General features: G+C 42.2%; 2 protein-coding genes across 3 annotated transcripts in view; one reads left to right on the plus strand and one right to left on the minus strand.

Moving 5' to 3' along the window:
* Positions 1–4,610: 4,610 nt before the first annotated feature.
* Positions 4,611–23,231, minus strand: THOC7 (THO complex subunit 7). Its single transcript, XM_050957551.1, has 8 exons — positions 23,055–23,231; positions 21,005–21,122; positions 17,871–17,998; positions 17,395–17,481; positions 13,409–13,466; positions 6,407–6,473; positions 6,191–6,260; positions 4,611–5,011 (listed from the first exon to the last, which is right to left on the minus strand). The coding sequence occupies exons 1-8, from the start codon at positions 23,071–23,073 to the stop codon at positions 4,944–4,946; spliced, it is 615 nt and encodes a 204-aa protein (XP_050813508.1). The 5' UTR covers positions 23,074–23,231; the 3' UTR covers positions 4,611–4,943.
* The window catches only part of ATXN7 (ataxin 7), a 136,489-nt gene continuing 134,490 nt past the window's right edge, over positions 23,201–25,199 (plus strand). Inside the window, exon 1 of one of the 2 annotated variants that reach the window (XM_050957321.1) lies at positions 23,201–23,294. The gene's annotated coding sequence lies outside the window, so the exon portion shown is untranslated. The remainder of the gene's footprint in view (positions 23,295–25,199) is intronic. The other variant, XM_050957322.1, reaches the window with a different exon arrangement.

Consider the following 25,199-nt stretch of genomic DNA (forward strand, 5'->3'; position numbering starts at 1 on the left):
AACAGACGTTAAAAGGTACAGTGACTAAAGTGAAATCCCTGCAAGCTGCATGGGCCCTTTTTAAAGACACCATAATAGAGGCCCAACTTCAATGTATACCCCAAATTAAGAAACACAGTAAAAGAACTAAAAAAGAGCCACCGTGGCTTAACAACCATGTAAAAGAAGCAGTGAGAGATAAAAAGACTTCCTTTAAAAAGTGGAAATCAAATCCCAGTGAGGCAAATAGAAAGGAGCACAAACACTGCCAGCTTAAGTGCAAGAGTGTAATAAGAAAAGCCAAAGAGGAGTTTGAAGAAAGGCTAGCCAAAAACTCCAAAGGTAATAACAATGTTTAAGTACATCAGAAGCAGGAAGCCTGCGAAACAACCGGTGGGGCCCCTTGACGATCGAAATACAAAAGGAGCGCTTAAAGACGATAAAGTCATTGCGGAGAAACTAAATGGATTCTTTGCTTCAGTCTTCACAGCTGAGGATGTTAGGGAGATTCCCAAACCTGAGCTGGCTTTTGTAGGTGACAAATCTGAGGAACTGTCACAGATTGAAGTGTCACTAGAGGAGGTTTTGGATTTAATTGATAAACTCAACATTAACAAGTCCCCGGGACCAGATGGCATTCACCCAAGAGTTCTGAAAGAACTGTTAACTAAGGTTTGTAACCTGTCCTTTAAATCGGCTTCGGTACCCAATGACTGGAAGTTAGCTAATGTAACGCCAATATTTAAAAAGGGATCTAGAGGTGATCCTGGCAATTACAGACCGGTAAGTCTAACGTCGGTACCAGGCAAATTATTCGAAACAATATTTAAGAATAAAATTGTCAGACACATAGAAAAACATAAACTGTTGCGCAATAGTCAACATGATTTCTGTAAAGGGAAATCGTGTCTTACTAATCTATTAGAGTTCTTTGAAGGGGTCAACAAACATGTGGACAAGGGGGATCCAGTGGACATAGTGTACTTAGATTTCCAAAAAGCCTTTGACAAGGTCCCTCACCAAAGGCTCTTACGTAAATTAAGCTGTCATTGGATAAAAGGGAAGGTCCTTTTATGGATTGAGAACTGGCTAAAAGACAGGGAACAAAGGGTAGGAATTAATGGTAAATTCTCAGAATGGAGAGGGGTAACTAGTGGTGTTCCCCAAGGGTCAGTCCTAGGACCAATCCTATTCAATTTATTCATAAATGATCCGGAGAAAGGGGTAAACAGTGAGGTGGCAAAATTTGCAGATGATACTAAACTAGTTAAGACCAAAGCAGATTGTGAAGAACTTCAAAAAGATCTCACAAAACTAAGTGATTGGGCAACAAAATGGCAAATGAAATTTAATGTGGATAAATATAAAGTGATGCACATTGGAAAAAATAACCCCAACTATACATACAATATGATGGGGGCTAATTGAGCTACGAGTCAGGAAAAAGATCTTGGTGTCATCGTGAATAGTTCTCTGAAGATGTCCACGCAGTGTGCAGAGGCGGTCAAAAAAGCAAACGATGTTAGGAATCATTAAAAAGGGGATAGAGCATAAGACTGAGAATATATTATTGCCCTTATATAAATCCATGGTACGCCCACATCTCGAATACTGCGTACAGATGTGGTCTCCTCATCTCAAAAAAGATATTCTAGCACTAGAAAAGGTTCAGAAAAGGGCAACTAAAATGATTAGGGGTTTGGAGAGGGTCCCATACGAGGAAAGATTAAAGAGGCTAGGCCTCTTCAGCTTGGAAAAGAGGACACTAAGGGGGGGATATGATAGAGGTATATAAAATCATGAGTGATGTGGACAAAGTGGATAAGGAAAAGTTATTTACTTATTCCCATAATACAAGAACTAGGGGCCACCAAATGAAACTAATAGGTAGCAGGTTTAAAACAAATAAAAGGAAGTTCTTCTTCACACAGCGCACAGTCAACTTGTGGAACTCCTTACCTGAGGAGGTTGTGAAGGCTGGGACTATAACTATGTTTAAAAGGGAACTTGATAAATTCATGGTCTCTAAGTCCATAAATGGCTATTAGCCAGGATGGGTAAGGAATGGTGTCCCTAGCCTCTGTTCATCAGAGGATGGAGATGGATGGCAGGAGAGAGATCACTTGATCATTGCCTGTTAGCTTCACTCCCTCTGGGGCACCTGGCATTGGCCATTGTCGGTAGACAGATACTGGGATAGATGGACCTATGGTCTGACCCCGTTCTTATTACTAAGCATTGTTGCTCTTTCACAATACGCTACAGAGTACTTACTAATTCATATACTATTAGGAAACAATAACTGAACTATACTAGTCAGAACAAATTATTCTTTGTTAGTTTCTCTTTAAAAAAAATAAATCGGACTTGGTTTTGTTCTTTAATTTGCAAAATTCAGTAACTAACAATAGGTAACCCAGTCAATATTTCAAGTAAAATTCTACTGTGTATGTTTTACATTAGCAACTTCTAAAAAGCAGCTGGATACAGAATGTTACATGGTAATTAATATTATGTAATGGTTTTGGACAGGAATTGAATATTTTATCTTACAAGCCACAGAAGAAAACTAAATGAGCAGAATGTCGTTATAAAAGTTGGAATTTGGCCACGACACCGTTAATGCTTTTACTCTTGCAAAAAGTGCCATGACCCCTTCAGCGATCACACAAGATCAAGACAGCCTGTAGAATAGTACCCTCAAATGCTGTACTGGGATGTTAGCTCTGTACTAACCCAGGAGGAAGAATCAGATTCATTAATGCCACATTTGATAAGGTTCTCCTAGAATACTCACTGATAAATTTAATTTCTGCAAGGAGAGAATGAATGGAAACACTTGTAATTGACTGATTTCCATGTCAGTTAATATATTGGATTTTATATTAATTGCAACTAACTAACTAAGGTCATGTGTATTATAGATTTTTTTTTTAAGATCAGTAAACTTTCAATTACTATTGATATAGTTAAAGCTGGACAGACTCTGAATGCAAATTGTATTAGATCCTCTTCATCCTTAACTGTGATAATCAAATGATATTAAGTATGTTACTTAGCCCATAAGCACTGTGGGTTTTGGTTGTGTCTATGTTGTGGGAGCATAGCACCATGGGGCCTGGATACCTGGCTCCTAGGCACTACTACAATACAGTAACTCCTCACATAACATTGTAGTTATGTTCCTGAAAAATGCAACTTTAAGTGAAACAATGTTAAACGAATCCAACTGTCCCATAAGACTAATGTAAATGCGAGAGGTTAGGTTCCAAGGAAATTTTTTGGGGGCAGACAAAAGGCATTATACCATGTACTGTACAGTACTGTACTGTGGTTGGGAAGTGCCCCTGGCTTACCCCCCACAGGCACAGCCCGCTGCAGGCAAGGACACTAGGAAGCACCTTTGCAGCAGCAGCGGCAGCTTCCCCAGAGAACAGGCTCAGATTTTGCCGGGAATGTTCCAAGTCCGCCTCTTCCTGTCCCCGCTCCACTCCAGGCCCACCTCTTCCCACCCCAACTCCACCTCCTCTCCAGAGCACGCCACGTCCCTCCCCCCTCCCCACTAGTCGAAGGCACCACCAAACAGCTGTTGGCGGCACTTAGGACTTTCTGGGAGGGAAGGGGAGGAATGGAGATGCAGCACTTCCTCACTCCTGCCCCTCCCTCCCAGAAAGTGTGAAGTGCTGGGAGGGAGGGGCAGGAGCAGGTAAGCCCCACATCTCCACTCCTCCCCCTCCCTCCCAGAAAATCCTAAGCACCGCTAAACAGCTGTCTGGCAGTGCAGGGAGAGGGAGGAGGCGGAGAAGCAGAACTTGTGCAATGCTCCCTTGTAAAGTCGCTGCTCTTCCACAGAATCTTACAAGCAGGCAGCCAACCGACGTTATAAGGGAGCAGTGCACAACTTCAAAGGAGCATTTTCCCTAACTGAACAGGGACGTAACATTGAAACAACGTGAAGTGGGACAACATTAAATGAGGAGTTACTGTACCAATAAACAGTAGTACTACAATAAAGGCTTGTCTATATGGACAGTTAGTTTGTAGCAAGTTGGGGTTTAAATCTACAGCATAAGCCTGCTGTGCACTAACTGGCCACGTGGACCCTGCTGCTGTGCACTAAAAGGTCCATAGTGCGCTTTGATCTACCTCCATTTAAAAGTTGAGCAGATGAAAGTGCACCAGGGACCTTTTAAGTGTGTGGTAGCAGGGTCCACATGGCCAGGTAGAACATGACAGGGTGTCTGTTTACACTCCAACTCACTGCACACGAAACTGCAGTTAGTTAAGATGTTAGTGATTTAATGCTGTTGGAGAGCCAACTTTCATATACTAACATGAAATGATTCTTAAGGTTTATAGTGTATTTGAAACGAAGGAGTAATTACTGTTTCTCAGTGGTGGGTTCTACAATGCACTACACATAGCTGCTACACTGGAAAACTACAAATAAACCATTTGGTCCAGATTTAGATCCCAATCCTGCATCTGGGTCCACTAGTGTAGACTCCTGCATATGAGTAGAGGCTACTGGCATGACTGTGACTGCACACAGGCACAGGGCTCAATGCAGGATCAGGGCCTTAATACTTTATTGTAAATCTAGGTTTTTAGCCTCCAAAATAAAGAGAAAATTATTTGTAAACACATTTTATTGCCAACACTGTTATCATCATAGCTGATTACCGTACAGAAACATTTCACTCTGCAACTTAAAAACCTAAAATATTTTCCTAGTTCACAAAATATAAAGCTTTTTGTATTAAACCAAATACAGCATCTGTCCACACTTCGTCTATGAAAGCTTTTTACTGATCAGTAACTGTTTTACTGTAGCACTAACAAAACAAGTATTTTTGTATTAAAAAAACTAGTATTCATACAAATTCACAGAAGTGGCAGCAAGATTTCATTTCTTAAAAAAAGTTCAAGAGCTATGGAAATTCTTCGGTAAGTCCAAAGTCTGTCTACTGTTTAGTCTCTGCTTCCATGTGAGTTTCTTGGGATTCCTCTGCTTCTGAAAGTTTTTCATCATCTGAAATTTAGATTGTGTCTGTTACTGAAACATGCTCAGATTAGACTTGATATTTATATATAAACTGTACTGGAGAATGTTATCCCAGTTGTTTAGCACCGCATTATACAGAATATTAAGAAACTAAGACTGTGACACAAAAAAGGGAAAACACACTAATTCAAAGCTAAGGCTGACATTTGCCCCTCAATTGGTTCTGTTTCAGCTACTACAACAATTAGTGTTTGTGTATTTGTATATGAAAAATCCTGTAATATCAATGCACAAAGTTTGTATCAGCTTCCATTACTAATGTCCTGGCTTCTTACATTGTGAACTCTTTTATCAGAGCAGTACTAATACCTGACTCATTTAATGCTTTTCATCTGCACCTCCGCTGTGAAATTTATTAAAAGCTTCCGTGACAAAACTGTAGCCTTAGTATGCCAGATATTCAGCCTTGGAAAGACAGGAACATGTCTTGTTTGGAATAGGTACATATCTGGCCTCAGAGTATACTATATGAAGATTATATCAGAAAGAATTGTCTAGTGGTTAAGATCTAGCGTAGGAGTGAGGAGATCCAAGTTCAGTTCCCTGCTTTGCCACAGACTTCCTGCATGTCCTTGGGAAAATCACTCAGTCTCTCTGGGCTTTGGTTCCCTATTAGTTTACCTATGTCACAGGGGTGTTGTGAGGATAAATACAGTAAGGATTGAGATGTCCAACACTACAGAAATGGGAGCCATACCAGTAACTTAGATGAACTAACGAAAAATGGTGTCTAACAAATATTTATGAACATATTTTTATATTGTGGCTCTGAAGGGTAACAGATATGTCACTATTTTTACAATCACATTTCAAAGGAGTTTATTAAAAACTATGAAAGGTTTGCCCCTACTCTACTCCACCATAGCTGGCTCTTAGAATAAATTTTGAGAAAACTTTTTTTATTTTAGAAAAGATTCTCTTACTTAAGTAGTGCTGAATGCAGTAGTTTAACATAGGAAATACAGATACTACAACAACTTTAATGATTTCAGTGCTAGAAGGCATTACTTTTTGTATACGCCAATTGGAAAAAAGACACTCTGCTCCCCTTACTCATGGAAATAGTCTTAATGGCTATAACAGAACAACTCCTGAGTAAGCAGAGGAGGATTCGGCCCCATATATTTTCATTTAAGAACCACTTACTTTCCAAAGTTTGCTGAAGTTCATGGATGGTACTCAGAAGCACATGGAACTGCTTTCGTCTCAACTCCAGCTAGAATGACAAAGAACACAACCCACCAACTAAAGTATGGCCAATTAAGTGAGTATATACATGAACTATGAAACTTTCAGTAGATTTCTCATAATTATGTTCATATGAATATAAATATAGATACCAAAATAAAAGAATACGCCTACCTTATCTTCAACATTTTCTTTAATGTGGGAAAGATGTTGAAGTTCTTTTCCCAAAGCTTCTAGCTGCCTGCAAATAAATTCCAATAACTGTCATAGTACAAACAGTGTAATAACAAATTACACACAACTTTTGTGAATTATTAAAAAATAATTGAATCATTCTCTGTGACTTGGCTAAAACACTGGATTGCCTGATTAAAAATGCCTGGAAATGGAAGAAACAAACGCCACAATATACCCCTGATATTTTCACATGAAGGCACTACTTCATCAACTCCTGTGTCTTACAAGAGCAGTAACAGAAGGGCACAGTGGAGTATATAAGAAATAACTACCTACTCCATATAGGAACACAAGAATTGCCACAGTGGATCAGACCGAAAGTCCATTTAGTTCAATATCCCATCTCTGATAGTGGCTGGAACCAGATGCTTTAGGACATTGCTTCTCAAAGTTGGGCCGCCCCTTGTTCAGGGAAAGCCCCGGCGGTCCAGGCCGGTTTGTTTAGCTGCCGCATCCACAGGTTAGGCTGATTGTGGCTCCCACAGGCCGTGGTTCACTGCTCCAGGCCAATGGGGGCTGCAGGAAGGGCGGTCAGCATATCCCTCTGTCTACGCCGCTTCCCGCAGCCTCCATTGGCCTGGGATGGTGAACTGTGGCCAGCGGGAGCCGCGATCGGCTGAACCTGAGGACATGGCAGATAAACAAACTGGCCTGGACCGCCAGGGGCTTTTCCTGAACAAGTGGCGGACCAGCTTTGAGAAGCACTGCTTTAGCAGATAGCATAAGAACCCTGCTATAGGCATATGTGGAATAATCTGCCATCCCCTGCCATTAGGTCTCACCCCACTCTCTAATAATTAGAAATTGGCTTAAGCCCCAAAACACAAGGTTTACTATTCCCTCCAAAAAATGGTGTGGTCATTAATTATAACTCGAGATAGTCTTAATCCATATACTTTTTTTTAATTGTTAAGTTATTTGGCTTCAATGACTTCTTGTAGCAATGAGTGCCACAGCTTAAGAAGTGTGAAAAAGTATTTCCTTTTGTTGGTTTTGAATTTCCTACCCCCCTATTCTTGCATTATATGGGAGACCAGAAGCTCCTGCTCTACCTTCTCTATAACACTTATTGTTTTAGGTACTTTTGTAACGTCCCCTTTCTAAGCCAAGCAATCCCAGCCTCTTCAACCACACTTCGCCCGAGAGATTTTCCAGGCTTTGGTTATGTTTGTCACTCTTCTCTGAACCTCTTCCAGTTCTGCGATATCCTTTGTGAGATCAGGTGACCAGTACTGCTAGGACAGTGCACCAGGGACTAATACAAAGGCATTATGTTTTCAGTATTTATTCTCCATCTCATTCCTTATGTTGCCCAACATTTTGTTTTTTCTGTCAGCAGTTGGTCTCCATTACGCGGTGTACAGTGATGTGCCAGGTCCCCTCCCTGGGTTAATGCAGTTAATTTAGAACCCTATAAGAGGTAAGCAATTTACATTTTTCCCCTTCAATTGCCTTTATCAACACTGAATTTTATCTGCCATGGTGTTGCTCATTCACTTAGCTTGTTTAGGTCTTTTCAAGTTCCTCATGGTCTTCTCCGATCCTGACCATCTTGAATAATTTTGTCATCTGCACATTTTGTTACCTCTCTACTCCCCCTCCCCCTCTCCTTTCCAGGTATATTAAACACGGGACCTAGTCCAGTCCCTTGAGACTCTTACTGTTAACCTTCTGCCATGATAAAAGCTGACCATTTAATCCTACTCTTTGCTTTCTCTCAGACAGTTTTTAATTCAACATAGTACGTTTTCCTCTCACTTATGAGTACTTAGCTTCTCTAGTAGCCTCTTGTGAAGGACTGTGTTGAAGGCCTTCCGCAAGTCTAATTATATCAGAGGTTCTCATACTAGGAGTCGGGACCCCTCGGGGGGGTCGTGAGGTTATTACATGGGGGGTCACGAGCTGTCAACCTCCAACCCAAACCCCGCTTTGCCTCCATCATTTCTAATGGTGTTAAATATATTTTAAAAAGTGTTTTTAATTTATAAGGGGGGGGTCGCACTCAGAGGCTTGCTATGTCAAAGGGGTCACCAGTAAAAAAGTTTGAGAGCCACTGAATGAAATTGTCCACTGGTTCTCTTTTATGCACTACTTTACTGACACGTTCAGAGAATTCTAAGAGATTAGTGAGACCCAACTTTCCTTTGCTGAATCCATGCTGGTTAAATCCTATTAGATCATGACCTCCTAAATGTTTTGGTATTGGTTTTAATTATCAATTCAACCAACTTGTCAGGTATGCACGCAAGGCTTACAGGTCTATAATTAGTCAGATCATCTCTAGGGCCTTTAAAACATGGGTACAACATTTGCCACTTTGCAACACTTCAGAACATTAGCTTTTTTTAATGAGAGATTTACACATTTTTGTTAACTTGGGTATGAAATAGCTGAGCTGCTTCTTCTGAACTCTTGGATATCTACTCTTGGATGATTTACTGCATTTTCAATTATCTATTTGCTCCACTACCCCTCTTCCACCATATCAAATATATGACAGTAACTCATCTTTGTTACCAGAAACATTGTCTGTGGTGAAGACTGATGGGAAGTCGTCAGTTTTCTGCTCAGCAATGTTTTTATTTTCCTTAATTACTCCCTTTAGCCCAGATTCTTTTGCAGGCTTCCTGTTTCCACTACACTTAAAGAAGCTCTTGTTGGTTTTACCCAGTGAGCTATTTGTCCTTCAGACTCCACTTTGGCCCTTCTAATTTCCTTCTTTCATAATGCCTGCTGTAATTCATGCTCTTGTTTTATTATCCGCAGTATTATCATAGTGCCTCAGAGCCCCAGGCACTGTTGGTTTCACTCGGGTTAGATTTTTCCAGATTTTGAAGGCAGTCTCCTTGGTTTGAACAGCCTTTTGAACTTTATCATTCAGCCACAATGGTTTACACCTTGCATTCCCAGTTCCCTTTTTGTTCACTGTACATGACTTCAATCTTACTATTTTTCTAAGTTACATCCAAGGTACGTCTAGGGATTTTTACTGCCTTTACTTTTCGCTCTAGGGCCTTTTTGACTAACTTTCTCTCTTGAAATCTGCTTTTCTGAAGTTTAGTGTCACTTTTTGGTAGTCTACCTGCGCTTTGGATGTGGAATCTAATTATACTGCGGTCACTGTTACTAGCTCACTTACTGTCACTTCTTGAATTAGCTCCTGTGTGCTTGTGCCCGGTTTAGCTGTCTTAACAAACAATATGCATTTTAATATGGCTAAATGTAAGTATATACATCTAGGAACAAAGAATGTAGGCCACAGTTACAGGATGGGGGACTCAAGCCTTGGAAGCAGTGACTTTGAAAAAGATTTGGAGGCTGTGATGGAGGCTTAGCTGAAGATGAACTCCCAGTGTGACTCGGAGGTCAAAAGAGCTAATGTGATCCTAGGATACATAACCTCTCTACTCCTACTTGAGATTTCCCTGTTTGTTACCTCTACATTTGGCATTGTTGTGACCACTGCTGGAATACTGTGTCCAGTTGTGGTGTTTGCAATTCAAGAAAGACGTAGATAAATTGGAGCGATTTCAGAGAAGAGCCATGAGAATGATTACAGGGTTAGAAAACATGCCCTAGAGTGAGGAGGTCTTTGAGTCTGTCTATGTAGCTTAAAGAGAAGTTTAAGGGGTGACTTGCTTACAGACTATAGGTACCTACATAGGGAACAAATATTTAATAACAGGCTCTTCGATCTAGCAGAGAAAAGTGTAACACAATCCAAGGGCTGGAAATGAAAGCTAGACAACTCAGACTGGAAAAGGCATAAATTAATGGTGAGCATAATTAACTACTAGAACAACTTCCCAAGGGTTGTGGTGGATTCTCCATCACTCACTGACAATTTTTAAATCAAGATTGGATGTTTTTCTAAAAGGTACTATAGGAATTATTTTGGGGAAGTTCTATGGACTGTGTTATACCAGGGGGCAGGCTAGACGATTGCAGGTCCTTTCAGCTCTTCAAATCTATGACGATTAAGTCAAAAATAGTCTCTCCTCGTGTCTGCTCTAGTATTTGGAACAGCTAGTTCTAATAACTTCCTGTCAAGAAATTATTTCTCTAGACTCGTGTCCCATTGTGTCATATGACCAGTATATGTACATGTACAATAAATCAGGATCTTTTTCCCGACCAATTTTTCTCCAGCTTCTGCAGTGATTAAGAGTACCATGAAAACAGTTATGTTTCATTAGCGAAGAGCCTTTTCATTCAACAAGTCTCCTGATTTAAGATTGGTGGTTCTTGGCTTGTAGTATTTGGCTTTGTAGCAATTTCTGTAAGCATCCTTCAGAAACAAGAGAGCAAATAGGCAGCAGGTTTAAAACAAACAAAAGCTATTTTTTTTAAACACCACACAGTCAACCTGTGGAACTCCTTGCTGGAGGATGTTGTGAGGGACAAGATTATAACAGGGTTCAAAAAATAACTAGATAAGGTCATGGAGGATAGGTCCATCGATGGCTATTAGCCAGGATGGGCAGGGATGGTGTCCAAAGCCTCTGTTTGCCAGAAGCTGGGAATGGGTGACAGGGGATGGATCACTTGATGACTACCTGTTCTGTTCATTCCCTCTGGGGCACCTAGCATTGGCCACTGTCAGAAGACAGGATACTGAGCTAGATGGACCTTTGGTCTGACCCGTATGGCCACTCTTATGTAATATGATCTTGGTGGTTAAGGCACTGGACTAGGATTTAGGAGACCTTGGTTCAATTCTTACTGTGCTAACTTGAGCAAGTCATTCAGTCTCCATGTCCCAGTTTTCCACCTGTATAACTGAGATACTAATCCTCTCTCATTGCTCTAATCTCTCTCTCTTGTTTAGAGCATACATAGGGCAGGGACTCCCTTTCTCATTGCTCTAGTCTGTCTCTCTTGTTTAGAGCATACATTCTTCAGGGCAGGGACTCTCTCTTCCTAGGTATTTGTACAGGGTGTAATACATAAGATGGGTACCCCATAGTAAGGCGTGCACATATTCCTGTAATACAAATAATAGGAAGAGAAAATGACGTAAAGGAAAGGGCAGAAAACCGAACGTGACAAATACTATTGCTGCTATCTATGGATTTGCTAAGGACACTTGTGCTCAGATGACTGACGTGTAAGGTAAGTAAGAGTGGCTTCCTTCCAAGAAATATGCATGATCTTTTAACTGTTTCAGCTGCCTTATTTGAAAAACTAAAGCCACTTCTGACATCTACGTATCATGAGCTTCCTAGTGATGAGTGGCACAACGACTGGTTAAATAGGAAATTTCTATGCTGCATGCAGTGTCAATTTTTACATGAAATGTTGTCACCAGCTCAAAAATATTATCCTAGTAGTTGTATTTTCTAAAGTCAGACAATTATAGGTCTTCCATTTGATATAGAAAATCATGGAACATGGAATGACAGCTTCCCTTTGTAATTTAAAGGCAGGTGGCCAAAGCAAATCAGATATGTAAGTATAAGCAACATTCAAGTGAGAACACTAAACTATAGTGTTCCCACCCAGTGACTGTCATCTTTAATCAAGTTCAGAGGACAGTGCTAGAATATTTGAGATTGTGAGATCAAAACCGATCCTCCTGCCTGATCAGTACTAAATACCCAATTTTACAGATTTTGGTCCAAATTCAGCTATCACATAACCAGTGATGTAAGTAACAGGTAGGGTAAGTTGGACAGCTAGAAAGTGTAAATTGCCGGATTGGGAAATAACTAGGGGCGCAGGATAATAATTTATAAACTGAGTAGATGGGGCCATTGTAGGAAAAGGCACTAACAGGATCACTCCATGCATCTGAAGAAGTGGGTTTTTTACCCTCAAAAGCTCATGCCCAAATAAATCTGTCAGTCTCTAAGGTGCCACTGGACTCTTCATTGCTTTTGTGAATACAAACTAATACGGCTACCACCTGATACTAGGAAGATGTAAACAAAGTAACAGGGGCTTCCTTTCCTGCTACTCATTTATTGCATCCCTTTTGCATGTATGTTACATGCTCTGCACAACTACTGAATTCCAAACTGGTGACAATCACGTTACTTTGCCATTACATCTCTTTTTCTGATCAACCTGTCCGCAGTGAGTTTGGGCCAAGACTGCATCAGCATGCAGATCTGAGTTTCCCCCACTAAGTATAATATATGAATAACATTTCAAATACAAAGTAATAGCAATACTTTTGAACAGAAATGCATGGAAGTTAATTAAAATACTAAGGAATATACATGTTAAAAGAAAGTCACCACATACCAAACTTTAAACATAGAAACATTGCAGCCCTTTCAAACAAGCAAATGAAGAAAATGGTGTACAAAAACCTCCACCAATAGTAGCATAAAAACTTAGCTTTTAAATGTTTGTTATAAAATCAAGTGAACACCACTTGAATGAAGAGACACTATTTTCTAAGCAATAAGCATTAATTAGGATACTTAATGAACAACACTGAGTTAGCTTACAATTATCTCACCCTCAATACTAAACAACCTGAGGTCCATTTGAATAGGAACGGTGGGCAAAGTTTACACAAGTGCAAAATACAAATGAAAAAACAACTAAAGAGTTTTTTGCATCTGTGCAAAAACCTGTGTAAACAGAACATTTTCCATAGTAACTAACAATATAGAAAGAATCTCCATAAACGGTTAAGTCTAGGTCTGCTGCTCATCTGTTACCTGAGATGGGGCTCCACCCATCTTTTCTCTTTAGATGTAAGTTTGTTTCCAAAACATGAAACCAATTAATGTAATTTGTTCTATGTTGCAAGAATCGAAGCAGCTCTTGAATGAGCAAAAATATTTTGCAGAGTAGGTTAATTAATAAACTAAACCTCTGCAATATGTCTTAACTGATTTAAATGCTGAAGATCCATAATAAGATGATTTATGTTAAGTGACGGAACAGCTGCTGGCTTATGTTCACTTCAGTCAGCCCTATACTTACTTTAATGTTTCATGTCTGTCTGGATGGTGCTGTATTACTTTAGCCAATGCATCATATTCTGAAAGGGAAAAAAAAGCAAACTTTTAAACTCTTCTGGGTAAGGATTTCTAAAGCCTGATACAGTCAATAGCACCACTTGTAGTGGAAAGACCCATGCTCAGTACTAAATATTTGTAGGGTTGGGCCCATAAATACAATGGTAGGTAGTTTATCGAGTCAAGTAATTTTTCACTCCTGTTCAACACCTATACCTATTTGTTGTGAATGTATAGTTTACTCTTTAAATATACGTGGTTTGCTATTTATCTATGGTTTTAAAACTGATGCTATGATACCGTATTTAAGAAATAGTCTTATCTTGTAATTAAAGAGCAGAGCTACAGTCACGTGGGCAACTGTAGCCTTGCCAGTTCCTATACGTGAACCAGGTATCCACAAATTCACATGAAAAACTTTGTGCAGTGTGTGTATAAAGTTTTCATCAAGAACTAGCGAGAACATGGCACAAGCAAAAACTTTAACATAAGAATAAAGGACTGGCAGGGACCTCCTGGATCATCAATTCTCCTGCTCTTATAAGCAATCCTATCATAAAATCCTATTCATAAACTGAATGTCACTCCTTTGACGGCTAGCAACCTAACTTCCAGCCTAAATCTAGACCTAGTCCTGCAAGGTGCTGAGTGTCATGAATTTCTACTGAAATACATGGGAGCTAAGAGCACTCAGAACCTTAGTTCAAAATTATCCAGCAAACAGATACTGGCAAAATAACTAATTTGAATACACCGTTGCCTCCGAGTAAGGCAAATGTACTGGGTTTTTATAATACTGTTTACTTATCTTTGACAAAGAAAGATTCTTATTTCCAATAACTTCTAGTTCTGTGCCTTAGCAAAATGCTTTAGTGTACAATATTGCAGGGGAATGTTTTAAAATGTTTCCACTGAAATTATGAATATACTCCTTTTTATGAGAAGTGATCAACTGTACATCTTGGAACTCCTCAGATGTGGTTTGTACAGGGAGAGTAACTAATTTGTTGCTGGCTCTCTGTATGTGTGTCAGTCTGGATTCTGGCCCCAATCCTACATTGGAAATCACATGGGTGCACTTGTGTAGCTCTCAGTGCTGGATAAAGGCCTTGAAGAGGAAAGGCTGTAATGCTTCCAAGGGGACCCCAGTGATATGAGGAACCTCGCTAGCACCTGTGCTTAACAAGAGGAAGCCTTGTCTATGCCTGCTGTGGATCAGCTCCCTGAATCAGCCTCTGGCAACACAAGCACTGCCTTCCAGGCCACCTCTCTCTGTGAAGTTTAGCAAAGGCACGCAAAAACTCCTAAGTCCTCCCAACACCTCTGGGGTGCTCAGCGCCTGTTCCACTGAACACGCAGAGAACTCCCAAAAGAAAAGTACATCCCATCTTGCAAGATTCAACTCAGGATTACTTCAAACACAGCACTTATATTTACAGTGAAAACAGGAATAACTTTATCTATTATCAAAGAACAGAGACTCAAGAGATAGAAAGTAAGAATTTTGGAAACAAATGGTTATAGATCAAACAAAATCATAACTTAACTGAAGAGGCATTCCCCTATCTCCTACAGGACAGCCTACCCCAAGTCCTTTCCCCCGCATTTTCAACCAGTTTGGCAAAGATCCCATCTCCTAAAATCAAGCCTCCTGCCAGCTTGTCCTCATAGATTGAGTAACTGGGGATTCATCTAAATCCCACATAGTTTCAAAAGTTCATTGTTTTAGAGATAAATAGGATAACCTCTGCGATTTTCTTCTTGCAGTCTTCGCAATCCATTGATTAGCATTTTGCTCAGACTGAAAATAGGCATCTGCTGTGAACCATACAATACTCAATTTGCATGTGACTAATCAGAGGGAGATAAGCATCTCTGTCATCATTAAAGACCTTACATCACACATTCTGGAGGACCAGTATGTAGCATCAGGCCCAGAGGCACTCTGTAACTTTATATACTCATGTACCTTCTATCAGTTGGTATCAGGAGGTCCTTTAGGTCACTCTGGATAGTCATAAGTAGAGCCCTGTGCGGATACAAAAAGGTGTATCCGCATCCGAGCCGCAAAAATTGTCTGCGGATTTGCAGGGCTCTGAACAGCTCCACAGGTCACTGTGCAGCAGTGATGCAGGCCTGTGTCAAGCCCTCAAACGTCCACCCTCCCTGCCCCACTTCTCCCCAGAGGCCTCCTGCCCTGCTGCCCATTCCGCCCCTTCCCTACATCCTAACCCGCTCCAGGCAGGGAGGCTACAATTCTGGGTCTTTCTATGCAGCACCGACCTCCCCATCTGGGTGGGGACACCCCTACACAATTGCAGCAGCTCTCATGCACGCAGCCACTGCTGCCTGTTCTTTTAAAGAACACCACCTTCAAAATGGTGCTTGGCTCACTCCTTAATGGGAGCTGTAGTTTACCTCCCTCTAAGCAAGCTGGGGACTACAACTACCAGAATACCCAGCACGCTGCTGCGTGATTCAGAGAGCAGAGCTGGAGCCTGCAGGCTGGGTGAGAGCCATTCTGTTCGGTTGAGTGTGCGCTGCGGAGCCCTGCGTGGATATAAAATTTGTTTCTGCATCTGCCTTGCGATCTGCAAAAATGGTCTGTGGATATTTACATCCACGGATTTGCAGGGCTCTAGTCATAAGACACTGGGTTTGGGGGGAATTTTGTTTGTTTTTGGCATAATAGTGTCTCCACGAACTATGCCGTATGTCTCTCTGACGTCTACTTTCCCCATCTTGGCTGCCATGCGCACTCAGAATTCACTGGGTTGACTTTACTTTACTTCACTAGGCATTTTGCATAGGTAGGGAATGCAGAACACATTTATTGTATTACTTGTTGTGAAATTACAATAAAATAAATTTGTTATTAAATCACGGAATCTTCCTAGTTGCATCAGATTTGGTAAGCCCTTCACTCACTTTATTTTTTAAAAAGAAAAACCTAAATTTTAGGTCTAAAAGTAGTAGTCTGTAAAGTGTTTTTATAGGAAATTTTTTTTTTCAAAAAGTAAGTCTCAAATATACAATGCTTTGCACGCCAAATGGCACACACGTACATGCTGCATTATTACTGGATGTAGGAATTCTCTTTATCCAGTGGGCGTGGTACTCAAAAGATTAAACATAGTCTTCATGGAGCCAGGATTTTCTCTCACTCTTTGAAAAATGCTGGCACAGCTTCCTTATTAATTACTTTTCAAAGTGTATGTAACAATTTTAAGTGAGCAGTTTGATTATGGGAACTGATATTTTCTCATTTAGAGCCTTATTGCTCTGGTATGGCATATGGGTTTTTCCATTGCTTATTTTACTATAATGGTACAAACCTAGCTCTGACATACCTGGTCACATCTGTAATTTTCTAATTTCACGTCACTGGTTTATTTTTCTCCAAATTGGACTAGTCCAGAGGTAATGGTCTGCATTGCCACACAGGAGACTTCACTATGCCATGAAGGAAGTTTGATGATTGATCATTTTCTATTCTTCCCCTGACCAGGAAGCACAGTGGTAGAAGTTTGCCATTCTGCTCCCCCATGTTCCTTCCCTTCAGTTAGGAACAGTACTGATTGGCTCTGTAGGGAGACTTGTCCAGTTCTCCCTGGGTGCAAGGGATGAGTGGCAGAAGTTCAAAGGTGTTTGGAAAGTACAAGAAAACTGGAATATACTCGCACATCGAAATGGGATTCCCTGTCTTTCCCTCCCTTCAATAATGTCCAGACCCTAAGAATTTCAAATGCTATTAATGAAAAGTAATTCTGAAATACAGATTTCTGTTTTGACATTAATACATTCACAAAAACTACTGTAATTTCTTGGAACATGTGCTCTTTAAAAATAGTTTCGTAATTTATTTCTTGGACTATGCATAAAACCAAGTCCATCCTCAAAACAACAAATCTTTGCTATTAGTTTTTCAGTATCGATCCAATTTTAGCTTACCTTGGCGATTTTTTCGTATTCTTTTTGCTTGCAGGATCTGCTTTTTGCATTCAGCAATTTTCTCATGTGCTGCAGCTATACTATTTTCTTTACCAAAAAAAAAAAAAAAAAAAAAAAAATTAAATCCCCAAAGGTAAGAGGTACAGTATTTGATTCAAAAGTACTCAACTGTCAATAAGCCAATTTTCTAAACTACAAAGTCACAAGGCAACTGACTTCAAACCTGGCCCTGCTGGAAATTTTTATTCCCTTTATATAACTGTATTCCCTTATGCATTTTGAATTTGTATTTTAAATATTGGCAGGATGCTCAAAGCCTGTGCATGGGTGTTTTTCATTAAAAATTGAAATAAATATATATTTGTAGAAACAGACAAATGATGCTAAATCTGCCAGAAATTGTCTCACACTTTAATATTGGACTAACTGCCTTACAGATGTTACCACAAATACTCAGGAAGTTTAGTTCTCTTTACCTATGTCTTTGTAGATTTTTTCATAGTTCTCCATTTCTCTGAGGTTCATATCATAGACAAGTAGAGTTTTTCCCATTGAAAATTCACATTGTGATAAAGTGCTCAACATGCGTTGGTACTGGCTGTATCTAAAAGGTGGACAAGTTGTTATTAAGCAGTTAAAAATTTAATGGAAATGTCCATTTACTATTACAATGCCACAAAAGACTAAATATCTCATGAAATATAACAGCAATTGAAGAAATGTAAGATTCCAACCATTTAATGTATAATTCTTGAAAATTTAATTATACATATACCATAGTGCTTAACTAAAGCACTAAGTCTTTCACTTTATTTTCAGGATGCCAAATGGGTATTAACATAATAAACACAATCCATGGGTGAATCTAAGTGTCTCATTAGAGAAGACTGCTTATCCACTGCGATTAGTATTTAATATTTATATTACAGTAATACTCAGAGGCCCTACTTGGATTAGAGTTCCATGGTGCTCCTGTTCTAAAAATGCATATGAGGACAGGATTTCTGCCCCAATGAGCTTATATCTCTTTGTATAAAGCAGATACATAATTTTATAGGGGCATTCTGGAATTTATATCTTATGATAGTATAACAATGGAATAGTATAGAAATATTGATTGTAAAGCAAGTTGCTTGCTCCATGGACACTTGCTTTCCATCATAGCTATCGGATGCTTATTTTGGTAAGTGGAAGATGCAGGTTTATTTAATTTGTGTGTCACATTTTCACACAGGATTGCTTTATGTTGTTTGCAGACCTGATAAATGCAGTTCTTCACAAGTCAGACCATTGAAGTTCTATAGATGTTTTCCAATAGTTAATGATTTAATTTAAAACATGTGTCTACTTTGAATAGATTTGATTTGCAAAATGGATTACTTTGTCAATTCTCTTTTACAAAATCTTGCCCTGAACACTCTTTCTCGGCAATGCTTATACTGTCATCCAGAAGACAACTTCCTCCAAGCATCTAGTTTCACAGTGTTCTCTCTAATAAAGTCCTCCCCTTCATTTTGAATGGAGTTAATTTAATAGGCTTTTTCTTTGACACATCTTTTTACAGAAGAACAAAAGCAACAGACTGCCTTCTCCAGGACACACCTTTTAGTTATCCTCTACTACAGCTGTCAGTTGCTGTAAAACCAGTAGCAGAAAGATTATAACAGTACTGAGCGTCTCTCAATAATGCTTAAGCAATGACATAGATTCAATATTACCAACCCAAAACATTACAAAAAGTCAGGCCTTCAAAAGAAATCATTTATTTAAATCATGAGATTTTTTTAAAAGGGATTTTTATTTGCCTTCTGGTTTTTGAGTGCTTAAAGTACAAACTTTTCTCTATACCAATGAGGGCTAGATACTTACTTTAAAAAAAAAAAAAAAAAGAAAGCAGATATTCTCATCTAATCGCTTGACTCTAAGACCTGGGGCTTTAAATAAAATACCAATATCACAGAAGTTGGCAAAAAATGGCTACACGATGCTAATTGTCTTAGCTATGTAACTGTTGCAGGGTTTGGATTGTAAACAATACATGGCCATATTTAAATGTAACAAAAATAGGGCTGTCAATTAAATTAAAAAAATTAAGTTGAACTTACAAATGTAGAATTATGTACAAAAAATAACGGCAATCAAAAATAAAACAATGGAAAACTCTAGAGCTACAAGTCCACTCAGTCCTACTTCTTGTTCAGCCAATCGCTCAGACAAACAAGTTTGTTTACATGTGCAGGAGATAATGCTGCCCGCTTCTTGTTTACAATGTCATCTGAAAATGAGAACAGGTGTTCACATGGCACTTTTGTAGCCAGTATTGCAAGATATTTACATTCCAGATGTGGTAAAGATTCATATATCCCTTCATCTTCAACCACAATTCTAGAGGACCTATGTCCATGCTAATGAAGGGTTCTGCTTGATAACGATCCAAAGCAGTGTGGAGTGACGCATGTTCACTTTCTTCATCATAAGTCAGATGCCACCAGCAGAAGGTTGATTTTCTCTTTTGGTGGTTCGGGTATTGTAGTTTCTACACTGGAGTGTTGTTCTTTCAAGACTTCTGAAAGCATGCTCCACACCTCGTCCTTCTCATATTTTGGAAGGCACTTCAGATTCTTAAACCTTGAGTGGAGCTGTGGCTATCTTTAGAAATCTCACATTGGTACCTTCTTTACATTTTGTAAGATCTGCAGTGAAAGTGTTCTTACAACGAACAACGTGCTGGGTCATCATCCGAGATGGCTATAAATGTAATATATGGCAAAATGAAGGAAAACAGAGCAGGAGACATACTATTCTCCCCCAAGGAGTCCAGTCACAAATTTAATTAACGCATTATTTTTTTAACGAGTGTCATAAGCATGGAAGCATATCCTCTGGAATGGTGGCCAAAGCATGAAGAGGACATACAAATGTTTAGCATATCTGGCACGAAATTACCTTGCAACGCCGGCTACAAAAGTGCCATATGAATGCCTGTTCTCACTTTCAGGTGATGTAAATAAGAAGCAGAGAGCATTGTCTCCGGTAAATGTAAACAAACTTGTTTGTCTTAGTGATTGGCTGAACAAGAAGTAGGACTGAGTGGATTTGTAGGCTCTAAAGTTTTGCATTGTTTTGTTTTTGAGTGCAGTTATGTAACAAAAAAAAATCTACATTTGTAAATTGCACTTGTACCATAAAGAGATTGCATTACGGTATTGTACAAGATGAACTGAAAAATACTATTTCTTTTATCATTTTTACAGTGCAAATATTTGTAATAAAAATAATATAAAGTGAGCACTGTACAATTTGTATTGTTTTGTAATTGAAATCAATATTTGAAAATGTAGAAAAACATCCAAAAATATTTAATAAATGTCAATTGGTATTCTATTGTTTAACAGTGCAATGAAAACTGCATTAATCATGATTACTTTTTTAAATTGTGATTTTTTTTGAGTTAATTGTGTGAGTTAACTGTGATTAATCAACAGGCCTAAATAAAAGTATATGTTTTAAGATGAACTGCACTGTTTTTCAAAACAAAACAAGCTTTGGGATCTAAACATTGGTATGTAGACAACATTACTTTAAATAAGAAAAACAGAGAATGAAATACCCCTCTTCCTGAGATCCAGAGTTGCACCATTTAATGAAGCTCTTCACTAACAAATTAATTCGTCTGTCGTCACCAGCACCATCTCCATCAATTAAAAGTCGTTTACGAATAACTTCATCTAAAGTAGAGGAAAATCATTTTTTAAACACATGACTCTGCTGTTAACATTAGATTAAAAAACAGGAGTACTTGTGGCACCTTAGAGACTAACAAATTTACTTGAGCATAAGCTTTCGTGGGCTACAGCCCACTTCATAGGATGCTTGCAGTGGAAAATAGAGTAGGAATATATATAAATATACACACACACACAGAGAACATGAAACAATGGGTGTTACCATACACACTAACAGGGCCGGCTCCAGGCCACAGCGCACCAAGTGTGTGCTTGGGGCGACATGTCGCGGGGGGCGCTCTGCTGGTTGCCGGGAGGGTGGCACGTGGCTCCGGTGGAGCATCCGCAGGCACGCCTGCGGGAGGTCCACAGGAGCCGCGGGACCAGCGGACCCTCCGCAGAGACGCCTGCGGGAGGTCCACCGGAGCCGCGGGACCGGTGAGCGGCAGAGCGCCTCCCGCGGCGTGCCGCCGTGCTTGGGGCGGCGAAATTGCTAGAGCTGGCCCTGCACTCTAACAAGAGTGATCAGTTAAGGTGAGCTATTACCAGCAGGAGAGAAAAAAAACTTTTTGTAGTGGTAATCAAAATGGTCCATTTGCGTTGACAAGAAGTTGTGAGGAAGGAGGGAGAGGGGATATAAACATGAGGAAATAGTTTTACTTTGTGTAACGACCCATCCACTCCCAGTCTTTATTTAAGCCTAATTTAACGGTGTCCATTTTGCAAATTAATTCCAATTCATTAGATAAGTTACGTTTATGATAGATCCCTGGTTCAAGTTTTATCCTGGTTTTGAATGATTGCCCTCCCATTACAGCCTTGCTCTGAAGAGAACATTTCCTATAGCAGGCAGTAGGATTTTTGATATATCCAAAAAACCCCCAAACCCCACAACCCCCAAAACAGCATGCCCTTCAGTTCCCCAAACTGAAAGGGTCTCTTGAGTGGGGGGATCTGGAATGGGGAAGTCTGGAACCCAGGACGGTGCGATGGCTTGTGTGTGTTGGGGTGGTAGCTTTGGGGTGGGAAAGAAGAGAATGGCACCCACAGCTGGGGGGAGGTTGTGGAATGGGGAGGGGGCATCGGGAGAGGCCTGGAGCCCACAGCCGGGTGGGGTGGGGTAGGGTGGAGGACAAAATGCAGGTGCTAGGGGAAGCGAGTAGCACAACACTGGAGACGAGTGGGGATCACCAGGAGCCCCGAAAGGTGGGGAGTCTCTGGGACTGAAACGCGGGACTGGGGGGCACCCCAGAGAGAGGTGACGTGGAGGGGCGTACGGCCCCCCAAGCTCTGTGGTCTCTGGAGAGCAGGGGGAACCCGCGCCAAAGCTGCGGGTCCCGGGTCAGGAGCCGAGAGCTGTATGGCGGGGGGAGGCCCGGGCCCGGGCAGCAGGCTCCGGAGCCCCGGGCTGTATAAGGCGGGGGCCCGGCCCGAGAGGCCGCTCGGAGCCCCGGGCTGTATAAGGCGGGGGCCCGGCCCGGGAAGCAGGCTCCGGAGCCCCGGGCTGTATAAGGAGGGGCCCGGCCCGAGAGGCCGCTCGGAGCCCCGGGCTGTGCGCGAGGCGGAGGCCCGGCCCGAGAGGCCGCTCGGAGCCCCGGGCTGTATAAGGCGGGGGCCCGGCCCGGGAAGCAGGCTCCGGAGCCCCGGGCTGTATAAGGAGGGGCCCGGCCCGAGAGGCCGCTCGGAGCCCCGGGCTGTATAAGGCGGGGGCCCGGCCCGGGAAGCAGGCTCCGGAGCCCCGGGCTGTATAAGGCGGGGGCCCGGCCCGAGAGGCCGCTCGGAGCCCCGGGCTGTGCGCGAGGCGGAGGCCCGGCCCGGTGAGGGGGATGCTCCGGAGCCCCGGGCTGTGTAAGGAGGAGGCCTGGGGCCGCGGCGCGGCTCGGCTCGGCTCCGCTCCAGGTGGAGGCGGCGGGGACCCCCGGGCCGGGCTCTCACCATCGGTCACGGCCCCCATGACGGCGAAGGCGGCTGCGGGTGCTGGCGGCGGCGGCGGTGAGTGAGGTCAGCTTCCCACAATGCAGCCGGGTACGCGGCAGCCATGGAGGCGGAGGCTGGGGCCTGAGCAGCTCCCTGCGGACCCAGGGCCCCGCTCTGCCGCGCCACCGGCTGGCGGGCGGGCGAGGCCTGCACCCCGCGCGGAACCGGCCTCTTCCTCGCCGCGGGCAGCCTCAGCAGGTGAGGGGCGGGCGCCAGGCTCCACCCCCGCTCGCCGGCCTCGTCCTGTCTCACCCCTCGCTGTCACCTTCCCCGGCTTGCTCCCATGGCCCTGGCGCCGGATCCCTGGCCTCGTCCCCTTCCTTTGCCCTCCCTCGCGCTGTGGCGCTGCTCGCGTCCCCCTCGGTCCCAGCGATGGCGTCGTGTCCCGGGTGGCGTCCCCCTCAGCGTCGTGTTCCTTGCCCCATCCCAGCCGTCTCCCTTGTCGCCGGCGTCGTGTCCCTGGCACCGGCCTCCTCGTCGGCGTCGTGTTCCCAGCGCCATCGCCGCTGCCTCCCTTATTGGCGTCGTCTTCCTCGTGCCATCCCCCTCGTGGCTGTTGCTGGCTTCGGATTCCTGGCGCCGTTCCCCCACCCCCATGGCTGTCACGGGCCTTGTGTTCCCAGCGCCATCTCCGCGGTCTCCCTCATTGCTGTTGTTGGCGTCCTGTCCTTCTCGTCGCTGTCATTGGCATCGTGTTGTGGGTGCCATCCTCGCTGTCACCTGTGGCGTTGACGTCGGGTCCTGCGCACTGTCCCCCTGGCCACCCTTGTTGGCATCGTGTCCCTGGTACCACCATGATTTTCTGCCTTGTTGCTTTTACCATTGTTTCCCATGTTGTTACTGCCATTTCCCTCATCGCAGTTGCCTTCCTCATCATTCCCCTCGATGTGATCATTTCCATTATTCTCCGTGTCACCTTCCCCACCAGTGCCGTGCTTTCCATTGGCATTGGCATGACCATCGTCTCTCTAGAACTGTCCCAGCTCTCACCCTATTTCCCATCTCCCGGCTGCCGTTGCCATTGTTTCCCTCATCACCAGCCATATCCCTTACCACTGTTGCCCTTGTATTTGTGCCACCCCTACAACTTCTAATTCCTGGTTGAGTGTGAATGATCCTCTCTTAGCTCATTGAGATCACATGGCCAGTACCCACATTGGACCCTGTTCTCATCTCTGAGCAGGTAGTGCCCCATATTGTCAAGGTTAATTTTATAACATAATATGGTATCAACAATAATAACTTTCTTCCCCCCTGCCTGTGCCAAGAAGGACCAGACATCTAAATCTGGCCTTCAGGGTCCCAGCTGGCCCTACTGGATCCAGGGTTTCTGAGAGAGCTGCTCACCCACTGACTGGTGCTGTCTCCAGCACTTTGCATACCCTTTTACTGACCAGCTAAGTATCAGGTTGCAGTGGGAACGGAAGTAATGCCCACACTAAAGATGTTCACACCGAGGCAGAAGCCATCTCTTGTTTTAGCATGGCTGGCAGGGCCTCATTGCTCTGTAGAGCAGCTCCCTTCAGACCAAAGCTAGGGTCCAGCAAAAACATAGAGGCGAGATCAAGGGGATGGAGAGGTTAGAGTTTTGTTGATGCCGTATGGTGAGCTTTAACATGTGGAACCACAGACAATGACATTGCAGCAACAGCATGATGAGCGGTAGCAAGTGGCACTGTTAATGTGGTATATTTTAACAAACGTGTTTCAAGAGTTTTAGTGGCACGGTTTTTTTCCCCCCATACTTTTGATTTTGATCATGATGTGTTAAATAACTTATATGCTTGTTGGGTTTTTTTATGCTCAAAACATTTGTTTCTTCTCACCAGGGTCAGTCTTTTGTTTTGACATTGTTAAAAGATGTTTTGTAGTGTTTTGAAAATTGATATCAGAAGCAGTAAAATGTGTGTGCAGTGTAATGTTTTGCAGTTTCCTGGTTTAAATGTGAACTTGCATAGGGATTCATTTTGCTCCTGAGACTGGCCTTTAAAAGGTACATAGGAACTGCCATACCAAATCAGGGCAGTACCTATTTAGTTCAGTATCTTGTTTTTATAGTGTCTAGCACCAGATTCTTCAATGGAAGGTACAAGAAGCCCCATA

Source organism: Gopherus flavomarginatus, chromosome 6, assembly GCF_025201925.1.
Source record: "Gopherus flavomarginatus isolate rGopFla2 chromosome 6, rGopFla2.mat.asm, whole genome shotgun sequence".
NCBI lineage: Eukaryota > Metazoa > Chordata > Testudines > Testudinidae > Gopherus > Gopherus flavomarginatus.

What these genes read in the sequence shown, in the direction of transcription:
- THOC7 (XM_050957551.1), bottom strand. An exon ending in AATACGAAAAAATCGCCAAG is followed by an intron (nt 13,467 to 17,394) that starts GTAAGCTAAAAT and finishes TTTCCCTTTCAG; the next exon opens with AATATGATGCATTGGCTAAA. An exon ending in GACAGACATGAAACATTAAA is followed by an intron (nt 6,474 to 13,408) that starts GTAAGTATAGGG and finishes ATTTATTTGCAG; the next exon opens with GCAGCTAGAAGCTTTGGGAA.